The sequence below is a fragment of the Cervus elaphus genome, chromosome 29 (assembly GCF_910594005.1).
Source record: "Cervus elaphus chromosome 29, mCerEla1.1, whole genome shotgun sequence".
NCBI classification, from domain to species: Eukaryota; Metazoa; Chordata; class Mammalia; order Artiodactyla; family Cervidae; genus Cervus; species Cervus elaphus.
In genome coordinates, this window is record NC_057843.1 from 9,426,852 (window position 1) to 9,451,562 (window position 24,711).

The following is a 24,711-nucleotide window of genomic DNA, read 5'->3' on the forward strand; positions in this document are numbered from 1 at the left end:
ATCTCAGGCCTCGGTAACCAGCGCGAGCTTGCCCGCCAGAAGAACATGAAAAAGCAGGGCGACTAGGGAAAGCGCCGAGATGACGGGCTTTCTGCTGCCGCCCGCAAGCAGAGGGACTCGGAGATCATGCAGCAGAAGCAGAAAAAGGCAAACGAGAAGGAGGAACCCAAGTAGCTTTGTGGCTTCGTGTCCAACCCTCTTGCCCTTCGCCTGTGTGCCTGGAGCCAGTCCCACCACGCTCGCGGTTTCTCCTGTAGTGCTCACGGGTCCCAGCACTGATGGCACTCCTTCTGCCCTGAGTCTGCAGCGGGTCCCTTTTGTGCTTCCTTCCCCTCAGGTAGCCTCTCTCCCCCTGGGCCACTCCTTGGGGTGAGGGGGTTACCCCTTCCCAGTGTTTTTTATTCCTGTGGGGCTCACCCCAAAGTATTAAAAGTAGCTTTGTAATTCAAAAAAAAAAAAGAGTCTTCTCCTACACCACAGTTCAAAAGCATCAATTCTTTGGCGCTCAGCTTTCTTTATAGTCCAACTCTCACATCCATATATGACTACTGGAAAAACCATAGCCCTGACTAGATGGATCTTTGTTGACACAGTAATGTCTCTGCTTTTTAATACGCTGTCTAGGTTGGTCATAACTTCCCTTCCAAGGAGTAAGTGTCTTTTAATTTCATGGTTGCAATCACCATCTGCAGTGATTTTGAAGTCCCCAAAAATAAAGTCAGCCACTGTTTCCACTGTTTCCCCATCTATTTGCCATGAAGTGATGGGACTGGATGCCACGAAGTGATGGGACCGGATGCCATGATCTTAGTTTTCTGTATGTTGAGCTTTAAGCCAACTTTTTCATTCTCCTCTTTCACTTTCATCAAGAGGTTTTTTAGTTCTTCTTCACTTTCTGCCATAAGAGTGGTGTCATCTGCATATCTGAGGTTATTGATATCTCTCCCGGCAATCTTGATTCCAGCTTGTGCTTCCTCCAACCCAGCGTTTCTCATGACGTACTCTGCATATAAGTTAAATAAGTAGGGTGACAGCCTTGATGTACTCCTTTTCCTATTTGGAACCAGTCTGTTGGTCCGTGTCCAGTTCAAACTGTTGCTTCCTGACCTGCATATAGGTTTCTCAAGAGGCAGGTCAGATGGTCTGGTATGCCCATCTCTTTCAGAATTTTTCACAGTTTATTGTGATCCACACAGTCAAAGGCTTTGGCATAGTCAATAGAGCAGAAATAGATGTTTTTCTGGAACTCTCTTGCTTTTTTGATGATCCAGCAGATGTTGGCAATTTGATCTCTGGTTCCTCTGCCTTTTCTAAAACCAGCTTGAACATCTGGAAGTTCACGGTTCATGTATTGCTGAAGCCTGGCTTGGAGAATTTTGAGCATTACTTTACTAGCATGTGAGATGAGTGCAATTGTGCAGTAGTTTGAGCATTCTTTGGCATTGCCTTTCCTTGGGATTGGAATGAAAACTGACCTTTTCCAGTCCTGTGGCCACTGATGAGTTTTCCAGATTTGCTGGCATATTGAGTGCAGCACTTTCACAGCATCATCCTTTAGGATTTGAAATAGCTCAACTGGAATTCCATCACCTCCACTAGCTTTGTTCATAGTGATGCTTTCTCAGGCCCACTTGACTTCACATTCCAGGATGTCTGGCTCTAGGTGAGTGATCACACCATTGTGATTATCTGGATCATGAAGATCTTTTTTGTACAGTTCTTCTGTGTATTCTTGCCACCTCTTCTTAATATCTTCTGCTTCTGTTAGGTCCAGACCATTTCCGTCCTTTATTGAGCCCATCTTTGCATGAAATGCTCTCTTGGTATCTCTAATTTTCTTGAAGAGATCTCTAGTCTTGCCCATTCTATTGTTTTCCTCTATTTCTTTGCATTGGTCACTGAGGAAGGCTTTCTTATCTCTCCTTGGTATTCTTTGGAACTCTGCATTCAAATGGGTATATCTTTCCTTTTCTCCTTTGCTTTTCTCTTCTCTTCTTTTCTCAGCTATTTGTAAGGCCTCCTCAGACAGCCATTTTGCTTTTTTGCATTTCTTTTTCTTGGGAATGGTCTTGATCCCTGTCTCCTGTACAATGTCACAAACCTCTGTCCGTAGTTCATCAGGCACTCTGTCTGTCAGATCTAGTCCCTTAAATCTATTTCTCACTTCCACTGTATAATCATAAGGGATTTGATTTGAATCAAACCTGAATGGTCTAATGGTTTTCCCCACTTTCTTCTACTTGAGTCATTATGTGATACAATCTGAGAATCAATGAGGACATTAAGGGTCATTTTGCCACTGTGCCATGCTTAATCGTGGCCAACTCTTTGTGACCCTCATGGACTGTAGCCCACCTGGCTCTTCTGTCCATGGTATTCTCCAGGCAAGAATACTGGAGTGGGTTGCCATTTCCTCCTCTAGGGGATCTTCCTGACCCAGGGATCAAACTTCCATCTCTTGTGTCTCCTGCATTGGCAGGCAGATTCTTTACCACTGAGCCACCTGGGAAGCCCTAAAGGTCATTTTATACAACCGTTAATCCACATCACGTGGCTAAATAGTGTTGCACTAAATACGTTAGAGAAATTTCTCCAGATAGATGAGTCTAAACTTACAGATAAGAAAATGGGAGGGGGAAGGAAACCTGGTCGTGCTTTAGATGTGGAGTGGGCAGCAGGAGGCGTGATGGTTAGTGGTCTCAGTCCTGCGTCTCTAGGGAGTCATGATGGCAGGCAGTGGGGGATTTCTTACCAGTTCAGGGAGTTGACTGACTTCTCTTCCACATGTTTAAATGGACACCAGGAGCTTCTCTGGCTTTTGCTTGTTTAATTTTCTTTCTGGAAAACTCACTGTTAACCTGTTTCTCACTGCATTTTTTTCCTATGGCCTCATAAATACTTATGAAGGGTGGTAAAAAGAGCATTAGCAGTGAATGCTGGGAAATCCACTCGGAAAGTGTAATTGGAAGAACAGTTGCTTGTAGGTTTTGTAAGTGAAAACCTACTGTCTTATGTCTTTACTCTATAGACTTGATCCTATCTTTGTGGGCAAAATATGACTCATGGTAACTTCACCACTCAAGTTTTGATAAAAAGCATCATATGAGTTGCACTGTGAAATATTCCAGCATTCTTGCCACTGAAGCACATTCTTCTGAATGCTTGTTAAGGTCCTATTTCTAGAAATGCACAAGCTCTCAATTTTGCTTAATTTTCCCTAAGTGGGTACTGTTCCCAGTGTAAGAGGGAGGAGAGGAACGAGCTCAGTTTTGCTGGTGGGTTTAATAACCTCTAGTGACTCAGGATACTGGATTTGAGAGCAAGCTTGTGGGGACTGCCTGCCTTGTTTCCAACCCATCCCACTGTTCATCAACTTTCCTGACTCTGATCAGCACATGGATAGAAAAACTAGTACCTGAATCACTGGGAACTGTTTTGGTCCTGGTTTCGCCAAACTGCAGAAGCAATCACTCTCTTACAATGATACAAAGACAGGTAAGTGACAAGACTTCTTTTTCTGTTCCATAGTTCTTTCAAAGATTTAGGAGTAAATCCTCAAACTTCTAGATTCAGGCCAAAGGAATGAGCAAAGATGGCAGAGAGGCAGACCTCAATAACACAGACCTCCTCCAACATTATTTTGTGGTACATTTCTTTTTTGGCGACTCTGCGCTGCTTGCAGGATCCTAGTTCTCTGATCAGGACTCAGATCCCTGCTCCCTGCAGTGGAAGTGCTGAGTCCTAACCACTGGACCACCGGGGAATTCCCCTACATTTCTATTCTGATAAGCCCAAACTATCTGAAAATAAATAAGGGGCCAAAATAAGCCTGAGAGCATGAAGCAAAGGGGACAGTAATTTTTCACTTTGTCTCACTGGTTCTGACACAAATCCCCTCCTTGTCATCAGCTGGGAGCTTTTTGCTCAGTGAAAGTACACGTATACAGTGCTACAGGTTATATATACAGGTTATATATTACGTATACAGGTTATAACCACAAGCAGCTGCCATAAGGAGCAAGAAAAATTCCTCAAGCCATTAGTCCCTGATCTCGACGAATTAAACACCAACGTTACAGTCTCATCAAGTGTGAAACAGGCATGACAAAGCATGCGTAGAGCTGGGAGGAGCGGTCTTCATCATAGGCTACCTTCCCCATATATAAATCTGCGGGGGCCTCAGACATCCAGAGGCCCCTGCGGCTTGAGTGACAAATGCACACAGAGTTCGGAAGCAAAGAACTGCAGTGTGCATCCCGAGCTCACCCGTTCACAAGAGTGTGACCTGGGAAACTACCAGGATCGGCCCGCTGTGAAGCAGGGACCACACGTGGGAGGAACGGATGAGGGAATGTTCGCGAACCTTCCTTCTCCAGCCTCAGTTATGCTGAACTGCTGTTGTCAGTGTTTGCCCAGCCAAATCCCAACTGGTGCAGCGCTCTGGAGACTGAAGGCCCTGGCTGTGGCTGGTGCCAGGACACCCCATCACTCATCAGTGGGGACCTAAAACCTGCCCGGAGAAGGGAGCCCAGGAGACGCAGCTGGGGTTCAGCAAATGAGGATTTCAAGGCTGCTCGTGTGCACGATCTACCTGTCCGTGTGCACGATCAGGCCCTGGGGACAGAGATTCATTGGTCAGGAGGTAAGGATGTGAGTGACCTATACCTCTGACGCCATGACTACGAGACCCTATAGCGAGGATTCTGATCACATCATGAAATTCAGAGATGACTCCAACAAGAGGAAAATGATTTTAACCCACTGGAAAAAAAAAATAATAAAGGAGAAATTGAAAAATAAATAAATAAAAATTAAAAAAAAAAAAAAACAATCAGGTTTTGGGTGTAGATTTTGAAATGGAACGCTGTCCTCTTTTGGTGTTAGAGTGATGGGGTAATGGTCAAGGTAAATGGAATCTGAGACAGGCTTTTATTTCCACAGCTTAACTGGGGCCCAGGGCCTCCCTCACTATGGGGAAGGCTGGGAGTAGGAAGGGTCAGCCTAGGAATTTCAATCCAAACACTCCAGAAGAAAAGAGCGCTCAGAGTACTTCAAGGTGAAGGAGAAGGCAGCCCACTCTTCTCCACAGGCTCTGCTTTTGTCCTTCACGCACTTCACACTTGAGGGAGAAACTAATGACATTGACCTCGGGGGCCCCCCTTCCGCCCGGCGGGGTCCACAGCTGTGGCGGGCGGTCCCTGCGGGCCTGTGCCCGCTGCCGCGCGCTCCGGTAACGTGGCCCCGCCAGCAGCTGACTGAAAACAGTGGCAGGCGGGCACCAGGCGCGCGACCTCTGACACTGCGGGCCTTTTTTTCTCCTCTCCGCTAGCAGCCAATGGGCGGGCTCTCTCCACTGGCTGCCATGGCAACGAGAAGACTTGCTCCGCAGTGCCCAGAACAGATGTCACATGAGCCAAGATGAATGTGGTGGGGGCGGGGAGCGTGTGGTGGGAGTGGGGGCGATGGGGGGGGGACGCATTTGGAGTTAAACGGTCCCACCAGAGGGAGTCAGGCATATTTTGAAGTAAGTGCAAAGCGGTAACATCTATTTTCTTTTTCTCCCTGTCCTTTAAGTTCCAAACACACACGCACACACACATGTCCTTTCATCTCCGCCACTGAGGTGCTTGCGGCTCTCTGGCTTTCACGGCCAACATGAAAGCTCTGACTTCTCGAAGCCTTAAATGAACATCGTCTCCATGGCAGACATGTAAGCGGGCGTTCTGCAGCCATTTACGAAGAGAGTGGGAAGCTCCGTGGAGGGCAAGTGGAGAAACTTAGAATCACACAGAGCTGAGACAAAATCCGCAAGGATTTTAAAGGCAGACAACAACCCTGCTTCACTGCGTTTATCCCTGAACTGCCAGGGCTCCTCCTTCCCCCATCCCCTGCCCCCCCAACCCCCACCCGGGGTAGTTTCTCCCATCAGACCACTCCTAAGGAGACAGGAGTGTCTTTTTTACACAGGTTAAGCCAGGGCAAGGCCTATAAATCTATCTGCGTGAGCAACAAAGGCTCCTCTGTTATCTCTAGAATAGATATCCTATCCTAGTGCTAAATACTGTTATTTAAAATGTTCCCATTGCCTTTCCTTTCTCTTCTGCTGAAATTAACAAGTAGAGCGTGTGCACACAGGCGCAGACCATAAACCTATACCTCTATCAGCTGGTAAGATAAGAGAGATATTAGCTCAGGCGGGGCTCTAGACGCTGCAGACCTTTCCTCTTCCCTGCCTGCAGCCAATGGGTAGGAACCTAACCCTATCAGACCACATGAGTCAGGGAGACAGGAGGGACAATGGATAGGTCCTGTCCTCATCTGATAGATGCAATGCACTCACTGACTGTGTCAAAGGATGGGCAAACGTCACCTGGAATTATTTTGCTCCTGCGCTTACCTCCTGCCACAGGCACAAGGAAAGAGCCTGCTTTGTGCAGGGTGCCACATGGAGTGCACTCCACCGGGGAGAGCCCACCTGTATTCAAGAGGGAGAAGAACACGGAAACTGACAGCGGGCCTGATGAAGAACGGAATGTGGCAAGCACAGCAGGATTCGATCTGGGAGGAAAGCAGGCTCAGAGAAGTGTCTGAGTGTGGGGAGACAGGGGACCGTATTCCGAGACAGACGCCTGACGTGTGCACCGCACCTTTAAAAAGCTACAGCACCCTAAGGAGAAGCCATTACGATCCTATTCAGCAAACCAGGACACCCAGGCTTATCGAGGTTAACATGCCAAGGTCACACCACAAGCATGGAGCAGGGCTGCTGCTGCTCCCAGTCGTCCCCCCACCTCCACATGGGCCTTGCCCCATCAACCAAGAGGTCACCAACCCAGTGCTGGCTGCATCGCCGCAAAGAAAGCAGCTGTGCGTGGGCACCATCTCCTGGTCGGCACCTACATCCAGGAGACCATGGGTATCAAACACTCCCTGCGTTGTGCCTACGACATGTTAAAATATTACCACATAACTATTAACATTGAAAATGCTTATCTGGAGACATCCAAAGTCACCTTGGATACCACAGGGGGTACATACGTCACACAAGGGGAGCCACTGCATCTTCCCATGCTGATCTTGAAAGATGTGGAGGAGTGTGGTTCACGGAGAATCTGAATTCATTCGAATGTCACCCTACGTTGGTCAGCGTTATTTTGTGTGGACACGGGCTTTTTGATCATTAGTCTGGCCACTGAGCGGAATCCTAGGGTGCCTGCAGTGCACCTGGAGGAAAAGCAGTTAATGTGAATCAAAGACTGACGGCCCGGCAAAGCCCTGGGGTCTGCCTGGCTCTCAGCCACCGCAGGCAGAGCTCCACCCCAGGGACGCACTGACTTCCCTGCCACTGCAGCAACACACTGCAACCACCAGAGGGCAGTAACACAAACTAGATTTTTTTTTCACTTGGACCCTAATCTGAACGCACACAGTTTAATAATATGTAAAGCCCATTATTACAAGCTTTTTCTCTCCCCACCCCCTATTAATGAACAAATACCCAGGGGTAATGCGGATATTTCTAAATACAGTCAAGAAAGAGCAATTCGTACTCATACAAGAGGAGTCTAACACACAGTAATAAGTGGAAATGAAAATAATCACCCCGTGCAACTAAACCATTAAGGCCAAAGATTTATCTGTCTATATGGCTGCACACACAGAGATACAGACGCCTGCCTCTCAGAAATGGGCATTTTAAAAACATTCATTTCACACGTTCTTGTTTAGGGTTCATAATAATACCTGTGATGATAACCGCAAAGCTACAAGAGGGGTGTAAGAGGAATTTCATCTTTATTGCTGGGCAGACAAAGGGGTTTTTTCTCTTTGACTAAGGTAAGTGAATGAATTATTCAGGGCTTTTCCATGGACATTTAAAAATCATAACTCCATGCATGCTTTAAACAATAGCACAAGTTAGAAAAAAAGAAGAGGAAGAGGAAAAGCTGGCTAATCCCCAAAACCATAAAATATCAACTGACATTTACCCATGTCTACTCAGGGTGCTTCGATGCAAATATTCATAAGTGATTTCTGGTATTGGTGAAAGCAGAATCTTTCAGTGCTGTTGCTGGTTTTCACATCGGAGCACAGAGAATGCAAGAGATCGAGAAGGGGTATGTCTAGAATGCAACCTATCCACTTCTTCGTGAACAAAGAAACAGGAATCAGCCTGCCATCTTCTCTGTTCCTGACAGAAAGGAAGGTTCTCTGATCTTAAATTTCTGCAATGGTTTGAAATCTGAGGGCCCCTGGAAAAGCAGGATGAAGTCATTGCCAATAGCCTTGTCTCTGGAGTCACCCCATTAAAACCGTGATATTTGTAAAATGCTTGACAGATTACCAAGTACAGTGTGTGAGGAAAGCATATGGAATTCAGAGTCAGATGGCTCTCATTGTCTATATGTATTCCCTGGGTCATCTTGGAAATGTGAATGAAGCCCTTTAAGCTTCGGTTTCTTTCTAAGGCAGGTAGGAGGGCAGATTCTGAACTACCTCCCTGTGTGGGGCGAGGGTTACCACTCATATGATGTGGGACAAAGCACAAGAAACTGTTACGATTTATAAAAAACTTTTGCTGTTCTTATCTTCCCACTTTATACACAAGAAAGTAGAGCTGTAAGGGCTCATCCAAGGGCAGAGTCAGTAAGGGCAGAGCAAGACCCCAGCCAGGTGCCCTCACCCACCGCCGAGGTTCTCCACCCTCTCCTGGCATCTCAGTAAGCTCTACCTGCCACAACAACGTACTACAGACTGGGTGGCTTTAAAAAAGGACAATTATTTCTCCCAGTTCTGGAGGCAGGGAGGTGCCAGCAGGATAGGTTTCATTGTGAATATTATTTCGTCACTTAGAGATGACTACCATCTCACTATGTGCTCAGGTAACCTCTTCTTTGCTGCTTGAGGGGAGAGAGAGAGAGGGAGAGGGTGCTCTCTGGCATCTCTTTTTACAAGGACACTAATCCCATCACGAGGGCCCCACCCTCATGACCTCATCTAACTCAAATCACCCAAAGACCCCAGGTCCTAATACTATCACATGAGAGTTAGGGCTTCAATGTACACATTTTGGGAGGACTCAACTGTTCAGTCTGTAACAAGGAGTAAAGGCGGTTCCTTACTTTGCTACATCTTTTCAGTTCATGCCAACAAATATTTGCTGACAATCCGCTAGATTCGAAGAACAGAACCAGGTCTTGGGGGAAACAAGGATGAACCAGGAGCCCCCAAACAGCCCACTTAAAGTCAGGACAGTTACCAGAGAATGGTCTACAGGTAAGAGCATTTGTGACACATGGGCTTCTGTGCTGTTGCATAGCACAGTTTATTGCAAGAAACTTCACGAGATCCTTCTTCCAATAGCTGTGTGTGAAACAACTATAATGTGAGTCTGGAAACTAATCAGTACATAATTAATAGCTGATAAGGTAATTAATGTATTAATTTACTGGGGAAGGTGGGGGAAGGTACAGAAGGAAAGACATGTTCAGATTTTCAGGCTATCGATGCTTATAAGGAAACGCAAAGGATCTGTACCTTCTGGTAGGGAATTATCAGGTCCAGTTATATGATGATTATAGCATAACTGGATATTTATTGAGAATATTTAATTTCTCTCCATTGAGTTGGCATAATTGGAACTATTTTCTTGACTAGAAGACTGGAGGGGCTCAGCTTCATTGAATGAATATTGGGTGTGCACAACATGCTAGCTATATTATAGTATGTGCGTGCGTGTGTGTGTGTGTATACATACATACATATATATGTCCATAACAAGAGGTATTTTTACATATATAGAATTTTTAATGTATTTTTACATGTATAGAAAATATTATTTAATTCTTATAACAAATCTATGAGGAAATTATGCTATTCACACTCAGATAATTCTAAAATGAAGACAAGAAATAGAAGTCCACAGGTAGTAAGTGACTAAGAGCACTAGCACATCCTCGCCAACCATTCAAACATTATTTTGATTATACACACACACATGCGCATGCGCGCACACACACACACACACACACGCACACAATTTTCTCCTCCAAATCTAGCTCTCAGGATTTTTTCCCTGTTGTTATTTTTAGTATGCTACTTTATTTTGGTAAGTAGGATGGGGATGAAGCTGGATATTTTTTGAAGGTAGAGATGTTTGAAAGGGGATAAGCCGGTGCAAATTTGTATCTCTGTTCAAAACTAGACAAGGATCCCTAGAGAGAGGAGAGCAAGCCCCATCCTTTCTGGGGCACCAAGTGTGTTCGTGTGTGGCCCCGGGGCTCAGAAGAAGCCAGATGGGTGCCCACTGGGTGAGCAGCCCAGGAAAAAAGAACTCCCAGTTTCAGCCTCCAAAAGCTACCACTATCACATGAGTCATGACATGTGACAATTGCAGGATGGAATCCAGGCCTGAGGACTGTAGTAGGCTCAATACTGCTGCCGGCCAAACGTCCATGCCCTAATCCCCAGAACGTGTAAATGTTACTTTATACAGCAAAGACTTCCCAGCTGTGATTAAATTAAGGATCTCGTGATGGGTAGATTATCCTGGCTTATCGAGTGGGCCCTACATGTGATCACATGTGTCCTTGTAAGAGAGAAGGAGGGGGAGATTGGACACACACAAGTGGAGAAGGCCACTTGGCCACCTACTCAGAGACTGGGAGGATGTGGCCATATACCAAGGAATGTTGGCAGCCACTGATCAAATTAAATAATCAAAGTGAAAGTGAAAGACAATCAGTCATGTCTGACTCTGTAACCCCATGGACTATTTAGTCCATGGAATTCTCCAGGCCAGAATACTGGAGTGGGTAGCCTTTCCCTTCTCCAGAGGATCTTCCCAATCCAGAGATCAAACCCCAGTCTCTCACATTGCAGGCAGATTCTTTATCAGCTAAGCCACAAGGGAAGCCCAAGAATATTGGATGGGTAGCCTATCCCTTCTCCAGTGGATCTTCCCAACCCAGGAACTGGACTGGGGTCTCCTGCATTGCAGGCAGATTCTTTACCAACTGAGCTATCAGGGAAGTTGAAGCAATGCCCAAAAATAGTTGTTGCTTTTTACCTTTCATTTTGGGTACTTTGCTTTAAAATGACACCATGTACAGTACAGTAGCAGATTGCTAGATAATTGAAATTAAAGATAAAACATGATACATACTTAGAGACTATAGCTATGCTGAAGATATGGATGGATGGATGGATAGGTGGGTGGGTGGATAAACAAACATGCTGGGAGACAGAGACATTAAGGCCCTGTTTCATATTTGACACATAGTGGGTAATTTAACATTCACCCAAAAAGGTTATCCAGAGGAAAGCTTGTGCTTATTGTTCATGAAGCTCTGAGGCACTGAGAAGGAAATAGGTCATGTGGCCAGAACATGATTTTTTGATTTATTAATTCTTCAGCAAATTTCAGGAAACATAATCTATTACTAATCAAAAGATCCAGTTCCTAAATGAGGGAGAGTTGGATTTTCAGGACATAAAAATCACATGGGAACAACCCCCCTCCCTGCCAGAAGCTATGATTCAGCTTAGAATACTAGAAAACATCATCACGGGCTCACTTGAGAGGGAAACTGTCTACATCTGGTGATCCAAAAACAAGAACACATCTAATTATCTCCTCCAATGAACACCATAAGTAGATGATTCCACTATGAAATTCTGGTGAAAAAATATGAAAATCCTATTAATGAAAGACTATGAAGTCTTTGGCTTCCCTGGTGGCTCAGTGGTAAAGAATCCACCTGCAATGCGGGAGATCTGGGTTTGATCCCTGGGTGGGGAACATCCCCTGGAGAAGGGAATGACAACCCACTCCAGTACTCTTGCCTGGGAAATCCCATGGACAGAGGAGCCTGGAGGGCTACAGTCCATGGGGTTGCAAAAGTCTGATACAAATTACTGACTAAACCACCACCACCATGAAGACTTTGTCCAAAGGCAAGAAGATCCTACATTTTGTGCCAAGGCTGCAGCTCACCAAAGATATGAAGCAGCTGTCAAATTCTGTAAACAGAATCCTGCTCTTTCAAGGTCAAGGAACTCAGTGTGAAGCTGAGGTTTCACTCAGGTCCTCTCCTGTGAGATTCTCCAGCCTGCCCTAATCCGAATGGAAATTAGCAAACGTCTTCAGCCTTTCTCCCTTTTCAAGGGTTGTTGGTGAGCCTGGTGTCTACAACCCAGTCAACTCTGCAGAAAACCATGGTTTAGATGGAAAAATTACTTTGGGTTTCTGGCTCATCAGCAGTTCTGTGCATCTAATTAGCTCAACAATTGGTCCCTGTGATAAAATCAGCTAGTTTTATGTTCAAATGGCTGCTCGGTGGTAAGCAGAACTGTCACTCTCAACTTTGCATGGCATAAAGAAGTTGCTGAAGAAGCTGGTTACTAGCAGGTCACTGGGGGCAAACTAGTGAAGACTATTAAACTAGTAACCTGAGTCAACAATGTTATAGTTAGTGCAGGGGGTGTCCCGCCAGGGTTCAAATAAGATGATTCCCGCCCCCCCCCCCCCAGGTGCGGTGACAGGGCCACCAGAAATGCCAGCTCTTACAGGAGAAAACAGTACATATAAAATGACAGAAATCCATCTTCAGAACCTCCCCACTCTCATAAGTAAACCCAAAAGTTTGTGATAAGATAGATTATGGAGTCCTAGACCCTCATCCAGTATTGTTAAGAATAACTCTCCCAGATTAAAGACCCCTACTGCTTCAGGGATCTGTCCAAGGGTTACCCTGGAGAGGAAACGCTAGGAGCCAAGCCTCTGCTTCTTCACTGACCTGTGAGAAGGGAACCTGTGACACCTGACTCTGTCTCCCTACTTAGTGGGCCTAGTAAAGACCACATTATTCTTCTTTAAGGTAAACAGAAAAGCACAGACCGACTTCTATAGGGTGTAAAAGCTAATTACACCTGCCTCTCACTGGCACTGTGAATTACTGATTTTTCTTTTTGCTTTTTCTGTGTATATTAATCAATTATACCAACTAAATGGACAGTTGGAAAATGATACGAGCTTCAAAATTAGAAACAAGAGGCATGGGTGCATACAATTTTATATAAAGACACAGAGATGTATTCATACCTATATCTAAACATATCCATTAGCTCCATTATATCTATAGACCCATGATATGTATGTATGTTTATAGAGTCAGAGATATAGAAATGGTTCCATTTATATAAAATGCTTAAAACAGTAATTATCATGTAGTAAGTAGTCAGTACTGTTGCTGCTGTTCTGTTATCAATATCATATATACACAGATATATCAACCATCAGTTCAGTTCCGTCGCTCATTTGTGTCCATCTCTTTGTGACCCCATGAACCACAGCATGCCAGGCCTCCCTGTCCATCACCAACTCCCAGAGTTTACCCAAACTCATTTACATTGAGTCGGTGATGCCATCCAACCATCTCATCCTCTATCGTCCCCTTCTCCTACTTCCCTCAATCTTTCAGAGCACCAGGGTCTTTTCAAATGAGTCAGCTCTTCACATCAAGTGGCCAAAGTATTGGAGTTTCAGCTCCAACATCAGTCCTTTCAATGAACACCCAGGACCGATCTCCTTTAGGATGGACTGGTTGGATTTTCTTGCAGTCCAAGGGACTCTCAAGAGTCTTCTCCAACACCACAGTTCAAAAGCATCAATTCTTTGGCGCTCAGCTTTCTTTATAGTCCAACTCTCACATCCATACATGACTACTGGAAAAACCATAGCCCTGACTAGACAGATCTTTCTTGACAAAGTAATGTCTCTGCTTTTTACTATGCTGTCTAGGTTGGTCATAACTTTCCTTCCAAGGAGTAAGCATCTTTTAATTTCATGGCTGCAATCACCATCTGCAGTGATTTTGGAGCCCCCAAAAATAAAGTCTGACACTGTTTCCACTGTCTCCCCATCTATTTCCCATGAAGTGATGGGACCAGATGCCATGATCTTAGTCTTCTGAATGTTGAGCTTTAAGCCAACTTTTTCATTCTCCTCTTTCACTTTCATCAAGAGGCTCTTTAGTTCCTCTTCGCTTTCTGCCATAAGGGTGGTGTCATCTGCATATCTGAGGTTATTGATATTTCTCCCGGCAATCTTGATTCCAGCTTGTGCTTCTTAAAGCCCAGCGTTTCTCATGATGTACTGTGCTCTCTATATCTCTGCATATTACACAACTCAACAATTGTAGCAGCATGCCTGCTAAAACCAGACTTGTTTGCTCTAACAGAGGAGCCAAAAAGTCACTAAATCATAGCAAATTATCCTGGAGACTGCAGTCAGCTGCCTGCCCTGGACCAGACGGGGGCAAGTGAAGGACCCTTTGCATATCGTCACACCAGCCACCTCTCGTGCACCAGCTCAGATGCCCTTGGCCTCCCCTCTCTCTTCCCTGCAGCTCCCGGACACTGCAGGACAGACCACTGCTGTTGGGCACAGGGTTGTATGGCGGCAGTGGTCTAGAGTTAAGACTCTCTGGAGTTTAGCCACTTTGCCAGGACAGAAGTACGGGACTTTCTACTCATCTGTCACTATAATTTAGAACCAGTTTTTATTTACATATAAAAATAAAAGAGATGTGACATTATTTGTTCTCTGAGTTGGTGATCAAGCAATTCTACGTGGTTAGATGAACCACAGTGGATATCTGGATGTTGGGGGCACAGAAGAGCCCAATTTTTATTTTTGAAATAGACCCCACTTTTAAAAGCCAAGGCTGTGATCCATGAAGGGGATATATGTATATGTAGGAATGTATTTAAGTCCCATGTGCTTAGGTACAGAACATTCAAAGAGCGCTAGGTTAGAAAAACTGTCAAGATTATTCATTGATTAACATTGAACAAGATTGTCCAGATTAACATTCCCCCAACTACAGAAGTAATGGAGAAATTATTGAAACAAATAACACTTAATATCTACATTTTACTTCATATGTCTATCAGTTATCTAAGATCAATGTGGGTTCTACTCAAAGCTAAGGATAGAAACGAGAGTGGGGTAGAAACCAGACTATTACATGTAAGTTAGCCTCTTTATCATCGTGTGGGAGGCACTAATCTTTTGACCTTAACATCTTCAAGGTGAACATGAGAAGATCAACTCATTTTGAGATAGTCCGGAGGGAAATTAATATTCTTCTGGAGTTTCTTAGTATCACTGTTTATACCTTAAGAGATTGTGAATCATTATATTAGGAAATCAATATTATGGCAGTAATTATAAGTTACTTTTAGTATTAACAACATAACCTTTATAATTAAATATAGTGAGATTAAACCCAACAGAACGAACTGTTAAGTTTTTGTTTGGGGCTGGTTCTCTGTTAAACCTGCCACCATGTTTCGTCTGCCCGAGGCACCTCTCTAACCCAGCTCTCAAGTGCTACAGTTCTGCAGGCCCTCAGCCGCCTCTCTCATCATACATTACTTTTCTCAAGTGATGGTATCAGCAACCAAGGCTTCATCTACCAAACTGAAGTTGAAATCCCAACAGTAATATGGGCTACCATCTGTTGAGCATTTTGCTACGCTCTATGCTTTACAAACATCAACCCAGTTAACAGTGATAATTATGTGTCCCCCAAAAAGATACGCTGGAATCCCAACTACCAGGACCTTAGCATGTGACCTCCCCTGGAGACATTAACAGAGATGATGGAGCTAAATATGGTCATTAGCTAAGGCCCTGACCTAACGTGACTGGAGTTGTCATAAATGGTATTAATTTGGACCCAGAAACAGGCGCACATAGAGCCGATGATGAAAAGACAGGGAGAAGACAGCCGGCTACAAGCCCAGGGGAGAGTCCCTGAGCAGATTCAGTCCTGCCAACACTGTGACTTTCAACTCCCCGTGATTCAACAGAGCTGTGAGACCACGGATTTCTGCTGTTTAAGCATCCCATCTGTAGTGCTTTGTCATAGCAGCCCAAGCAGATTAATACAGAAAGAAGAAAAAGAGAGAGACTCAGAGAGAGAGAGAGAAATTTGATGTCAAGTTGTATATTCATCTGGATGATCTGACTTTAAGAGACATGCATAAGAACACATGCTTGCCATTTCCGTCTCCATTCTACGGGGCAGAAGGCCTCTATTCCATGAGGCTGATAGAAACTTCCCAAAACATGCAAATGGAACGCAGGGCCAGGTGCCAAGAATCAGACTCTTCCCCCACAGGTGGCCTGGGAGGGAGATGGGACCTACCTTCTGGTAGTCCTCTTTGGACCTCAGGGCGGCCCCCATGTGCTCAGCGGAGGTCGGGTAGATGGCGGAGCGGTACTGAGAGCCATGGTCGTTGCCTTGGCGCATGCCTGGGGAAGCGGAAAGCAGAGGGTTACTGGGGGTGGCCTGGGCCACGAGGCCAGTGTTAGACGTCCTTCAGGACTCACATCCTGCTAAGTGCTCATTTCAATTTCATCCTGGCACAACTCTCCTTGAACAAGCAGGCAACATATCTGTTCTGCTTTGCCTGTTTTAATTATAACGTATCTTTGCATTTTAGGAAAATTTATCACAGGTCTCACATCATAGTAGATGCTCTACAAACACACATTCTTCCATGCAGATACTGAAGTCATAACCATTTTTCGATTGTGAAGCACTGTGATAACACACTGTTTCTGTGGATTCTAATGAGATACTCTGTGTAGCAGGTGGTACCATCCCTTGCTTGGCAGATAAGGAAATGGAATAATATGCATAGAAGTGCCTGGCGTGGTGCCCTACACACAGGAGATGCCTAATAAATGACAAAGTGACTGATGCTCAACAGGTTTAAAGAGTTTGCCTAAGGTCACACACCCAGTCACAGGAAAACCAGGCATTTTCAAGTCAGCCCAGTGCACTTTCCATAGTCACAGCAGCTCAAGTGTAGAGCTAACAGGAGCTCAAGGTCAATGTCTAACTGAATGATGGAGTCCCCATCTTACACTGCCACCAGCCTGTCAGAGATCCCCTACAGATCCCCATGCTGCTGAGAAATGAACTTCACACACATTTACTGTGTCACTGGAGCATCAGTTTCAGTTTTAACAAGTGCCCCCAAACTCTTCCCATGAGAGATGCAACCTTCCTAACGCGACAGTGCCAGGTTTCCGAGCCCCCAGCCTAGGTGCTGCTGCTCTTGCTATTTCGTTGCTCGGTCACGTCCGACTCTGCGACCCCGTGGAGAAAAGCCCCCCAGGTTCCTCCGTCTCTGCCCGTGGCATTCTCCAGGCAAGAACACTGGGGCGGACGGCCATGCCCTCCTCCAGCCAGCTTAGGTGACTTCCTAGAAACCCCATTCTCCCACCTGTGGGACCCCCCCCTCTCCTCCATATACAAAGGTCACAAGGGGAATCAGGAACTCATTATTAAAAAGCCAATATCAATAATGACATTGGAATATTAATTTAACATTGCATACTAAAAATTAATCATCCCATGCCTCCAATAAGCACCAAGTAATATAGTCCATCCTAAAGGAGATCAGTCCTGGGTGTTCACTGGAAGGACTGATGCTGAAGCTGAAACTCCAATACTTTGGCCACCTGATGCAAAGAGCTGACTCATTTGAAAAGACCCTGATGCTGGGAAATAATTGAGGGCAGGAGGAGAAGGGGACGACAGAGGATGAGATGGTTGGATGGCATCACTGACTTGATGGACATGGGCTTGTGTATACTCCAGGAGTTGGTGATGGACAGGGAGGCCTGGCATGCTGAGATTCATGGGGTTGGAAGGAGTAGGACACAACTGAGTGACTGAACTGAACTGAATATCAAATTAGGCTATCTATTTCATTTCCTTGTAAGTTATACATTCATTTAAGTATTACAGTGGTGGTACTATAGTGTAGATACATATTAGTAGGAGCTTCCAAGGTGGTGTTAATGGTAAAGAATTCACCAGCTAATGCAGGAGACAGACACTGCTTTGATCCCTGGGTCGGGAATATCCCCTGGAAAATGGCATGGCAACCCTCTCCAGTATTCCTGCCTGGAGAATCCCATGGACAGAGGAGCCTGGTGAGCTACAGTCCATAGGGTCGCACAGAGTCAGACACGACTGAAGCGACTTAGCACGCACCAATGCATATATTATTATTTATAGTATATGATATGTATGTATTATTGTAAATGTTACTTAAGAGACTGTGTAAGACAGTTGATAAATATACATTCCAGAATATTCTGTCTTCTTCAGTTGTCCCTCCTTCTCTTACAAGTAGGGCTGCTCCAGTATGACTACATCCCACACTTTTGGCCTAACATCCATTTACATAATGGCAAGATGGTAGCATCACTGTTCCTTCCGAAATATTTCTGTGAAGAAAAAACACTGCCAGATGACTGATTTTTAAATCAAGACAGATCCCTCTCCATGGAGCACAAGATGGAGAAAACCAGGTTCTCCATGTGTCAGTCAGTCAGTTCAGTCGCTCAGTCATGACTGACTCTTTGCAGCCCCAGGACTGCAGCACGCCAGGCCTCTCTGTCAAACACCAACTCCCAGAGGTTGCCCAAACTCATGTCCATTGACTTGATGATGCCATCCAACCATCTCATCCTCTGTCATCCCCTTCTCCTCCTGCCCTTAATCTTTCCCAGCATCAGGGTCTTTTCAAATGAGTCAGTTCTTTGCATCAGGTGGCCAAAGTACTGGAGTTTCAGCTCCAACATCAGTCCTTTCCAATGAATATTCAGGACTTCCTTTAGGATGGACTGGTTTGATCTTCTTGCAATCCAAGGGACTCTCAAGAGTCTTCTCCAACACCACAGTTCAAAAGCATCAATTTTTCGGCGCTCAGCTTTCTTTATAGTCCAACTGTCACATCCATACATGACTACTGGAAAAACTATAGCTTTGACCAGACAGACCTTTGTTGACAAAGTAATGTCTCTGCTTTTTAATATGCTGTCTAGGTTGGTCATAACTTTCCTTCCAAGGAGTAAGCGCCTTTTAATTTCATGGCTGCAATCACCATCTGCAGTGATTTTGGAGCCCCCAAAAATAAAGTCTGTCACTGTTTCCATTGTTTCCCCATCTATTAGCCATGAAGTGATGGGACCGGATGCCATGATCTTCATTTTTTGAATGTTGAGTTCTACACCAGCTTTTTCATTCTCCTCTTTCATTTTTATCAAGAGGCTCTTCAATTCCTCTTCACTTTCTGCCATAAGGGTGGCAGAATCATCTGAGGTTATTGCATGTCTGAGGTTACTGATATTTCTCCAAGAAATCTTGATTCCAGCTTGTGCTTCATCCAGCTCAGCATTTCACATGATATACTCTGCATAGAAGTTAAATAAGCAAGGTGACAACACACAGCCTTGATGTACTCCTTCCCCAATTTGGAACAAGTTTGTTGTTCCATGTCCAGTTCTAACTGTTACTTCTTGACCTGCATAAGATTTCTCAGGAGGCAGGTCAGGTGGTCTGGTATTCCCATCTCTTGAAGAAGAATTTTCCACAGCTTGTTGTGACCTACACAGTCAAAGGCTTTGGCGTAATCAATAAAGCAGAAATGGATGTTTTTCTGGAATTCTCTTGCTTTTTCTATGATCCAACAGATGTTGGCAATTTGATCTCTGGTTCCTCTGCTTTTTCTAAATCCCGCTTTAACATCTGGAAGCTCACAGTTCATGTACTGCTGAAGCCTCGTTTGGAGAATTTTGAGCATTACTTTGCTAGTGTGTGAGATGAGTGCAATTGTGCAGTAGTTTGAGGGTTCTTTGGCATTGCCTTTTTTGGGGATTGGAATGAAAACTGACCTTTTCCAGTCCTGTGGCCAGTGCTGAGTTTTCCAGATTTGCTGGCATATTGAGTGCAGCACTTTCACAGCATCACCTATTAGGATTTGAAATAGCTTAGCTGGAATTCCATCACCTCCACTAGTTTTGTTCATAGTGATGCTTACTAAGTCCCACTTGACTTTGCATTCCAGGATGTCTGGCTCTAGGTGAGTAATCACACCATCATGTTTATCTGGGTCATGAAGATCTTTTTTGTATAGTTCTTCTGTGTATTCTTGCCACCTCTTCTTAATATCCTCTGCTTCTGTTAGGTCCATATCATTTCTGTCCTTTATTGTGCTCATCTTTGCATGAAATATTCCCTTGGTATCTCTAATTTTCTTGAAGAGAACTCTAGTCTTTCCCATTCTATTGTTTTCCTCTATTTCTTTGCATTGATCGCTGAGAAAGGCTTTCTTATCTCTCCTTGGTATTCTTTGGAACTCGGCATTCAAATGGGTATATCTTTCATTTTCTCCTTTGCCTTTTGCTTCTCTTCTTTTCTCAGCTATTTGTAAGGTCTCCTCAGACAACCATTTTGCCTTTTTGCATTTCTTTTTCTTGGGGATGGTCTTGATCATTGCCTCCTGTACAATGTCATGAACCTCTGTCCATAGTTCTTCACGTACTCTATCAGTTCTGATCCCTTGAATCTATTTGTCACTTCCACTGTATAATTGTAAGGGATCTGATTTAGGTCATACCTGAATGGTTTAGTGGTTTTCCCCACTTTCTTCAATTTAAGTCTGAATTTGGCAATAAGGAGTTCATGATCTGAGCCAAAGTCAGCTCCCAGTCTTGTTTTTGCTGACTGTATAGAGCTTCTCCAACTTTGGCTGCAAAGAATATAATCAATCTGATTGGTGTTGACCATCTGGTGATGTCCACGTGTAGAGTCTTCTCTTGTGTTGTTGGAAGAGGGTGTTTGCTATGACGAGTGCATTCTCTGGGCAAAACTCTGTTAGCCTTTGCCTTGCTTCATTTTGGCCAAATTTGCCAAGACCAAATTTGCCTGTCACTCCAGGTATCTCTTGACTACTTACTTTCCCAACTCCATGTGTAGTTGTTTAAATCTATTTAAGTTTTTTTTTTTTTTAAGAGAAATAGCATGTGAGGAAAAGAGAGCCTGCAGATGTCTGTATTATTTTTTATATTTTCAACAAGTTTGAGTAAGATTACATACATCTTGTACACAGAAGACAATAATTACCTGTGTGTGTATCTGGAGGTCTCTAAATCGTCATAGGATAATGAAAAATGGTGGCTTATGGATAAATATGTGCTTTTGAGAAAACAGAGTGAGAATAATTAAGAATCCCTCCCAGGATGTGGTTTACAGTGGGCTCTTGCACTGGTGATATTTTCACAGATTATCTGGCAGAAGGATGACACAGTGAAACCCTCAAGTCTACCTTCACGTCTAGGGCTCCTCTTGTAGTGAGATGACAACCTAAGGGGCAGAAACATCTGGGAGGTTTCACAACATTGTGAGGCCGGGCAGAAAAGAGGCACACGGCTGTCCTTCTGGGCAAGCATGAAAGGCGATTGTTGTTGCTGTTTAGTCACTCGCCGTGTCCGACCCCTTCTGACCCCACGGGCTGGAGCCCACCAGGCTCCTCTCTCCACGGGATCCTCCAGGCAAGAATACTGGAGTGCGTTGCCATTTCCTTCTCCAGGGGATCTTCCCGGCCCAGGGCTCGAACTGGCGGCTCCTGCATTGGCAGGTGGATTCTGTACTGCTGAGCCACCAGACAAGCCCATGTCAGGTACTGGATTTTTATAAAAAATAATTCATGGATTTATTTTTTCCCTCTTTTTATTTATTTTTATTTATTTATTCCTAATTAAAATTAAAAGCTTTTGCACAACAAAGGAAACTATAAGCAAGGTGAAAAGACAGCCTTCAGAATGGGAGAAAATAATAGCAAACGAAGCAACTGACAAAGAATTATTATCAAAAATATACAAGCAACTCCTACAGCTCAATTCCAGAAAAATAAATGACCCAGTCAAAAAATGGGCCAAAGAACTAAACAGACATTTCTCCAAAGAAGACATACAGATGGCTAAGAAACACATGAAAAGATGCTCAACATCACTCAGTATCAGAGAAATGCAAATCAAAACTACAATGAGGTACCATTACACGCCAGTCAGGATGGCTGCTATCCAAAAGTCTACAAGCAATAAATGCTGGAGAGGGTGTGGAGAAAAGGGAACCCTCTTACACTGTTGGTGGGAATGCAAACTAGTACAGCCGCTATGGAGAACAGTGTGGAGATTCCTTAAAAAACTGGGAATAGAACTGCCATATGACCCAGCAATCCCACTTCTGGGCATACACACCGAGGAAACCAGATCTGAAAGAGACACGTGCACCCCAATGTTCATCGCAGCACTGTTTATAATAGCCAGGACATGGAAACAACCTAGATGCCCATCAGCAGACGAATAGATAAGGAAGCTGTGGTACATACACACAATGGAATATTACTCAGCCATTAAAAAGAGTACATTTGAATCAGTTCTAATGAGGTGGATGAAACTGGAGCCTATTATATAGAGTGAAGTAAGGCAGAAAGAAGAACACCAATACAGTATACTAACACATATATATGGAATTTAGAAAGATGGTAACGATAACCCTGTATGAGAGACAGCAAAAGAGACAGATGTATAGAACAGTCTTTTGGACTCTGTGGGAGAAGAGAAGGGTGGGATGGTTTGTGAGAATAGCATTGAAACATGTAAATTATCATATGTGAAACAGATTGCCAGTCCAGGTTCGATGCATGAGACAGGGTGCTCAGGGCTGGTGCACTGGGATGACCCTGAGGGATGGGATGGGGAGGGAGGTGGGAGGGGGGTTCAGGATGGGGAACACATGTACACCCGTGGTGGATTAATGTCAATGTATGCCAAAACCAATGCAATATTGTAAAGTAATTAGCCTCCAAAAAAAAATTCATGGATTTATTTATACAATTAAGAGTTCATACTACTACTGCACTCTGGGACAGGAATTTCTGGGCTGGGATGGTAATCTCTGGACTCTTCCTTGAAGCCATGATCCCTTGAGTCTATATTCTAACTTGATCATCTGTTCACTGTAACACTGGCATACTGATATGGCCCCTGCCACTGTTGCCCCCGTCTCCCTGTGCAGATTCGGGCTGTCCCCAACACACTGTGTGCAGAGGAGTGACTTTAAAGAGGACTTGAGGACTTCCTTGGTGGCCCAGTGGGTAAGACTCTGCCTTCCAATGCAGAGGGTGCTGGTTCGATCCCTGGTCGGCGGGCTAAGATCCCACATGCCTCGTGGCCAAAAAGCAAAACATAACGCAGAAACAACATTGTAACAAATTCAACGAAGACTTTAAAAATGGTCCATATAAAAAAAATCTTTTTTTAACAAAAGAATAATTTTATGGGCATTACCCATAGCTCTACACCAGACTCACTGCACCTTTTGCCTTTTGTACAAACCCAAACTACACATCCATTGGAGAGATGGAAGTTATTCACACAGTTACAGCCACATCTGTGGGCAGAAATCTTTCCAATTTTAATTTACAGCCTGGACCTCCTGATCACATCCATTCTTGGATGTTTTAATAAAACTAAAAGCTCCTCCTGTCAGAAACAATACACTCTCTTCCTGGTCACTCTGGCTAAACCCCTAACTGACCAGGAAGGAAGACAAGGAAGTGTTAAAGAGATACAGTGGTGGATGGAGAGAAAACATCAAAACCTTTGTTCAGATTTCTTTAAGTCTTGAGTGATACTAGACTAGGGGTTAACTTTCCAGTCTACTCAAGGATAAGGTTATTTTGATTATATTTTCCCATCAGAGTTCATCCTCAGGAAGAAGGACAATATCTTAAACCATACATCCATATCCACCCGCACATGTTTGCATTTGGTCACTTGCAATCCATGTACCTTCTTTTCACTAATGAAGGCACTTATTAAATGGACGGGTGTGTGTGTGTGTGTGTGGGTTCTGTCATGTCTCACGCTTTGAGACCCCACAGACCGAAGACCGCCAGGCTCCTCTATCCATAGAGTTTTCCAGACAAGAATACTGGAGTGGGTTGCCACTTCCTACTCCAGTATTAAATGGATAGAAGCTTCAAATCTGAAAGCAGATGGTTCACTAGGAAATATGATTTGATGCTGAACAGACTGAGAAACATATAGAACTCTGGCTTTTCTGTTCTTATTATTTTTAATACATTGCATTTGTAGATGTTTAGCATCATTAAACTTTCCACCATTTCTTTCAACCTCCATTGGTTTCCATAATGAACGCAAAACAGTAATTCAGATGTGAGGAAAACCTGTTTACTAAATCTCCTGTAAGAAGGGTAGGACTTAGAGCTGCAAGAGATTGTTTTTAAGTCTGTCTCTGCCACTGACATATTTTACATTTTATGCAAATTTCCAAATCTTTCTGAGCTTCAAACCTCTTCTGTAGAACAAGGATTATAAGAGCCTAACCTATCGATTTGTCTGAGAAGTAAATGAGATGAAATCTAAAACAGATCGTCGACTACAAAAAATTACATTAAATAGTTTTACTTTTAAAACTTTTCACAATCTTAGAAAAGCCCATAATAACTAGTTTGAAATAAAAATAACAAATGATGTCACACAAGATACTCTAGTGCTTAGTTGCCCAATTGTGTCTGACTCTTTGTGACCCCTCGGACTATAGCCCGCTAGGCTCCTCGGTCCATGGGATTTCCCAGGCAAAAATACCGGGGTGGGTACTCGAGGAGTAACCCCTTTTCCCCAGAAAAGCATTATTTAAATTAATACCTCAGATACTCAAACAGCAGGGGTCACACAGGTAAATGATCATGATTCATTTTATGTGTGTAAAAATGTACTATCCTGTTTTTAACTAGTTCATTACTTTTTTAAAA

General features: G+C 44.1%; 1 protein-coding gene and 1 pseudogene across 7 annotated transcripts in view; one reads left to right on the forward strand and one right to left on the reverse strand.

The window, feature by feature from the left end:
• MSRA (methionine sulfoxide reductase A) overlaps positions 1–24,711 on the reverse strand; it is a 363,204-nt gene that overhangs the window by 77,496 nt on the left and 260,997 nt on the right. For 6 of the 7 annotated variants that reach the window (XM_043890752.1, XM_043890751.1, XM_043890755.1 and 3 more), the window contains one exon: positions 16,215–16,321. In XM_043890752.1, the coding sequence (XP_043746687.1) occupies positions 16,215–16,321 (107 nt within the window). Of the gene's footprint in view, positions 1–7,020; positions 7,225–16,214; positions 16,322–24,711 lie in introns of those variants that run through there. The other variant, XM_043890753.1, reaches the window with a different exon arrangement.
• Positions 19–459, forward strand: LOC122685804 (annotated as a pseudogene).